We start from the raw sequence: 6,020 nt of genomic DNA, 5'->3' as shown, positions 1-6,020 counted from the left end.
TTCATAACACTTTCGAATTGATGTGGGTAAAACTGCGCAAAATATACTGCAACCTTTTTTCCAGTATTTCGTCAAATTCAAACTTCAGTGTGAGTAAAACAGCCGGATAAAAACGTCATCCTCTACTATAGAAAAGGGATTAGCTGACTATAAAAATGTACGTTATTTTTGCATTTTAACTTACTATTCACATTTGTATATATATATATATATATATATATATAAAGACGTAAGAAATGAAAATCTTTTGATACCAGCTACAAATAATGAAATGTCATTTTAAATTACAAAATAAACATTATGAATCATTATTGTTTCTACGGTCATCATTAATATTATCTCTTTATTATTTTGATCTTTTTTATCCTTTTGATTCTTTTTTAACACAAGTCAATAAATTAACATGCTATCTCTTTCCCTGAAAGCCAATACGTGACTGTGTCTGCAAGTGAGAGTTGCGCAGGACCCGACATTAAACTTTTCCAGGAGATTTTGTGCGCCCAGATTCGAACCAGCACCACAGCTCAATATGCCTGGAACATATGCATGAAAACTGAGAGTTTTGTGGCTTTTAGTCCATGTTTGTTAGTTTTGAGGTCATCTAAATGCTAATACACTTCCAAAGGATGACAAAGAAAAGAGACTTCCTGTTTTAACAGGAAACACAAACGAGAAAACTGCACTTGTCGAGCCATAAATTGAGTTTTTTTTTATGTCGAGTCCTGCTATATATGTGCGAATGTAAGTCTGGGAATGTAATAGAAACATCTAGATGTGTCTACATCTATTTATCACTCTGCGGGAAAAGGGAGGAATTGTTCGGAAGTCCATACAAAAAAATAATTAATTGTAAATATATAATATATATTTTTACATATTTGAATATATTTACAAATATACCCAGCACTATATACCATGTTTGTTTTTGTTTTTTTACCGTTATGGATAACTGCTTGGGATTTTTGTATGATAACTGTGTTATCATGGTAAAAACAGAGCATTTAGAAATTAAAAATTAAAAAAATCAACAGGAGGCAGTGTTATGTTTTCTTCTACTTCTTCTTCTTCTGTTAGTTGTATGTTTCCTTATTGTACTCGTATCCTATTTTCTCCTTTTTGTCTCTTAAGAGTTCTGTCCATATGCTCCATTCATTTCTCTTGGGAACACAGAATCCTGGAATGCCAAGCAACAGAATGATGGCAAGGATGTAATAGAATTCCAACACAAATGGAAAAAAATCATCATCAAAATAACCAAAAAAAAGCAAGAGGTGGGTCCTTGGAAGCAGTCACTTTTCTTCAGTCCTCATCCTCTTTTTAAGAGCTTGGTCACGTGTTTTTGTGTGCGCAAGTGTGCGTTTCCACAAAAAAGTCACCTGCGCTTCACACACTTCAGTTTCTTTCTGGAAAAGCAGCACTGCTGGCGTCTCAGCCTCCTTTGGGACACTCCAAAAGTCCAGCGGGAGCTTCGCGAGGAGTCTAGAGGCAGCATACGGTTCTGGATGGGGACAAGGGAACTGTGGGTAAAAGTCTCTCAGTCTTGTTGAGAACTGCAGGCGTAGCTTGGATGCGGTGGGTCTGGAGAAGGTTGAAGAGGCTCATGTTTTTATGCCTCCGTTGATGTGCTGGTACTTGGGAAGGCAGGGCTCGTCTGCTAAGGGGTCGTGGGAGAAGACCGAATCGTCTCCGGAGGAGCAGGAGCTGCGTGTGTCGGGGAAGCTGGGAGAGTACTGCTCCACTGGGGCACACAGGTCCAGATACTCCTACAGACACAAAGATGAAGCTGTCAGTATAAACATGACCAGAACTAGAGCTGCCACATTTACTAGGGAAAAATTATATTTCAATTAGTCAATTGAAAGAGAACCTATTTCCATGGAGAAAAAATAAAATAAAAATGTATTTAAACCAGTGTTATTTTAATAAAATGTATACACTATTATAGTTTTTAAATAAAACATTTGAAATAGATTGTTTCCCAAAAATGTTCTTTTTTATATATAAATATATATAAATGGTTTTACTTTTATTTAGTTATTTAGAAAGTTCAAAGGTATTTATTTGAAATAAAAGTCTTTTGTGACATTATAAATGGCTTTATTGTCACTTTTAATCCATTTAATGCATCCTTCCTGGAAAAAAGGTATTAATTTAATTCTTTGAAAAAAATATTTTTTGAACGGTAGTGTATATAACCAAATAATTATTTATTTCATTATAATGAAAAATAATTATTTTAAACAATACTTTCTGCTGTTGCCTTGGAATAAGTTCAAGTTTTCCTTATTTTATTTATTTATTTATTATTTATTTTATTTATTTTTTACTTTTAGTTAGTTTTCACAATTCTTCAGTTAGTTTTCAAGAGTCTGTGATGAATAGAGAGTTCAAAAGAACAGCATTTATTTGAAACGGAAATCTTTTGTGACATTTAAATGGCTTTACTGCCACTTTTGATCAATTTAATGTGTCCTTGCTGAATAAATGTAATAATGTCTTTCCTTCAAAAACAAAAAAGACTGAACCCAAATGTTTGAATGGTAGTGTATATAATAAAATAATTATTTATAACTCAAATAATCCTTTCCGCTGTGGCTCACCAGCAATAACACTGATCTACTAGCCGCTTCCTTAAAAATCAAGTGCGCTCAATCCGAGTTTAACCATGCTGGAAACCACGTCTGAACAATCGCATTCAGAATGTCGTCTAATTGAATTTCAGTGAATCAGTAACAGAATGGACCACACCTGAAGACTTCTATATATTTCTGAAATGCATATCTAAACATCCAATGCACATAAATATATATGACCAAAAAGGGTGCTTTTTCCTGGTACATTCCTCAGACAATTTTCTCTTTGTGGCTGGTATTGAACTATTTGACAAGAGGAAGAGGGGGGTTTTAGGTTGCTGAAAATAAGTGTTGGATTGAACTCTCGCTGCTCAACACAAGGCAGCTCACATTACTAAAGACCTTCACATCTGTGAGCAGTTTAAGACGGGGGGGGGAGAAAGCAGAGGCACTTTATTACATTTCTAAAGTTCAAAATGGCGAGCGAGAGCGGGGCTTTTGGCGTCATCTCTCTTCCACGGCTCAATCCCCCCCTTCGACAAGTTCTGACAGATTTCCATCCCTCAGCCAGCCACACGGATATCATGGATGACAGCTAGGGAACGGAAAGAATCGTCTAGTAAGGATCCATCTGACAATTGAGCAACGTTAGCATGAGGGCCACTCTCGAAAACCCAAGCCTGGATGAAATCAAGCGACCTGTACGCGGACCGTAAAAAACGTTTCCTTTCCCTCGTTGATCTTGCGAGCCGGAGCCAGTGTTGGCACAGGTTTGATGGATCCCAGAACTATAGGGAAAGCGTGAATGGTTTCGAGTGTGTTTATGCATGTGTGTAAACGTGTGCACGCCTCACCTCGTTGGTTGCCAAAGTGAGAATGCGGTCCAAGTCCTCGACCAACTGTTTGAATGTGGGCCTGTGGGAGGAGATCGCATGCCAGCAGTCCTTCATCATCATGTACCTGAGAAAAGACAACGTGACATCATTTATTTATTTCTAAGCTCTGTTTTTGAGTTTTGTGTAATCAGACATGCTCAGGTGAGTACACGTGCGCTAAATAGCGGGTTAGATGAAAGGGTAACTGTAATTTTGCTGCCCACGTATCATCTCAAAACTAATGCAAATGTCTTATTTTGGCAGCAAGTCAACGTGAAAGTCTGTTAGGTCATCAACACGTTGGCTAATAGGTACTTTTTTGTCAATTTAGGATGTGAAAGAGCTCTGCGAAGGCCATGACAGCTGGGAAACTAGCTTCACGTTGACATAAACAGCATTTTACCATTTTACTTTCATAATGGGATGTGTTTCTGAGTAAAACCGAGGAAAAAACAGAATGAGGCTAGCTTAACTAGTTCACACTAAATGCAAGCCAAAAAATGTTAGAAAAAAAATGGTGCAGTGAACCAGCTAAATGTAAGACAGAAAAAATAGCGGGAAATTAGCTTAACTAGTACATGCACACACATGCATGCAAGTCAAAAATGTGATTAAAAAACATTTTTAATTAACTAATGCTTAACTAATGCATTGCTAGGCTAAATGTAATTAAAAAAAAAAAAAAAAAGAAAAAAACTGTAGAAAATTAGCTCAACTAGTACATGTACACTACATGCAAGTCAAAAAATGTGATTAAAGTAGTTAGTTGGACACTAGCTTAACTAATGCATTGCTAAGCTAAATGTAAGACAAAAAACAGCTAGTAGAAAATTAGCTTAGTTAGCTTAACTTGTACAGATTACATGCAAGTGAAGTGACACAAAGACTCAATAAAAGACATAAAATGGCATAAAAAGAAAGTGATTAGTTGGACACTAGCTTAACTAGCTCTCTGACACGTTAAATACAAGTTTTAAAAAAGGCAGAAAAAGTAAATGATTGCTATTTAAGCTAGCTCATGGTGCTAATTCAACTAGCTCACTGACAAGGTAAATGCAAGACAGAAAAAATGGATTACTGACACTAAATTTAAGCCAAAATTATATTATTAAAAAAGGTGAGTGTTGGATGCCAGCTTGATTAACTCAATGATACATTAAATGCAAGTTATTTATTATTATTAAATCGCCAGATTAACTAGTTCACTGACAATGTAAATGCAATTCTAGCTCACTAAAATGCTGAAGGCAAAAGAAAAAACTAAGTAAATGATTAGTGGAACACTAGCTTAACTAGCTCACTGACAAGGTCAATGCAAAATAGTAGAAATAAAATGATTAGCAGGACAGTAACTTAACTAATACATGGACACACTGAAATCAAGTAAAGATATGATAACTAAAACATTAGTATGATGCCAGCTTAACTAGCCGGTAAATTTTTAGCGGTATGATAGCTTAACTAGTGCGCTGACAAGATAACTACAAGACAGTAAAAATTGGTAGAAAAAAAGATTTGCGCAACATCTGAACTAGTACAAGGACATACTAAATGCAAGCTACAATATGGCAAAAAAAGGGGCGCTAGCTTGACATAATAAATTTAAGTGGAAAAAAATGGTAGAAAAAAAATTTAGTGGGGCTCACTGACTGCGAAACATACAATTATAGAAAATGGTTAGCAGCAGGACACTAGTTTAACTAGTCCTGAAATGCAACTGAAATTACCAAAAAAAAATAATAATTGGGACACCACCTTAAGTTATGTCAAATGCAAAGAGATTGTATTGATCAGAAAAAGATTCCTATTACAAACAACGCAACATGAAACCTTTGAGAAAACATCAACACTCACAATTCGTTGGTGCAGTTAGCAGGCTTGTCCATGCGATGACCCTCTTTTAGTAGCTTAAAGAGCTCCTCGACAGGTATTCCAGGATATGGAGAACCGCCGAGCGTGAAGATCTCCCACATTAAAACCCCGAACGACCAGCTGGAAGAGACAGACACACATTCATCAGATCACTTTACCAGTACAACACACATCAAACACGGCCCTCTCGTGCTTCATATTACCCTTTCAATCAGTGTTTTGACAGTAAATACAGTGCGAGTATATTGGCATTCAACAACCAGCATTCTGTTCAGTTATTCTCGATTATTTAAAGGGGTCATATGATGCGATTTCAATTTTTCCTTTCTCTTTGGAGTGTTACAAGCTCTTGGTGCATAAAGAAGATCTGTAAAGTTGCAAAGACTAAAGTCTCAAATCCAAAGAAATATTCTTTATAAAAGTTAAGTCAGCCACGCCTACCTAAAACGGCTCGTTCTAGCATGCCCCCACATATCTACGTCACTATGTGGGAAGATTTGCATAATGCTGCCCAAATGTTCATGCAAAGAAAGAAGTCGTAACTTTATTCTCGCTGTAGTATTGTTGTTGCCGCCGCCATGTCGTGAAGGCGCTGTGTGTTTCGTTGTGAAAGCGAAACTACTTTGTTTGGCCTTCCAAAAGAGGACGATATCGCTTCGTCATGCCTGGAGCTGATCCGTGCTGGCTGCTGAGGAAATAC

At 36.7% G+C, this 6,020-nt stretch overlaps 1 protein-coding gene across 6 annotated transcripts in view; it reads right to left on the bottom strand.

The window, feature by feature from the left end:
• Positions 1-376: 376 nt before the first annotated feature.
• fgfr2 (fibroblast growth factor receptor 2) overlaps positions 377-6,020 on the bottom strand; it is a 54,001-nt gene continuing 48,357 nt past the window's right edge. For all 6 annotated transcript variants that reach the window (XM_016474659.1, XM_016474660.1, XM_016474657.1 and 3 more), the window contains 3 exons: positions 5,303-5,440; positions 3,428-3,533; positions 377-1,763 (listed from right to left, as the gene is read on the bottom strand). In XM_016474659.1, the coding sequence (XP_016330145.1) occupies positions 1,599-1,763; positions 3,428-3,533; positions 5,303-5,440 (409 nt within the window). In that variant the 3' untranslated portion in view covers positions 377-1,598. The remainder of the gene's footprint in view (positions 1,764-3,427; positions 3,534-5,302; positions 5,441-6,020) is intronic.

Source organism: Sinocyclocheilus anshuiensis, unplaced genomic scaffold (genome assembly GCF_001515605.1).
Source record: "Sinocyclocheilus anshuiensis isolate Anshui unplaced genomic scaffold, SAMN03320099.WGS_v1.1 scaffold300, whole genome shotgun sequence".
In the NCBI taxonomy this organism is placed as follows: domain Eukaryota; kingdom Metazoa; phylum Chordata; class Actinopteri; order Cypriniformes; family Cyprinidae; genus Sinocyclocheilus; species Sinocyclocheilus anshuiensis.
This window is presented reverse-complemented; position numbering and strand designations above follow the sequence as displayed.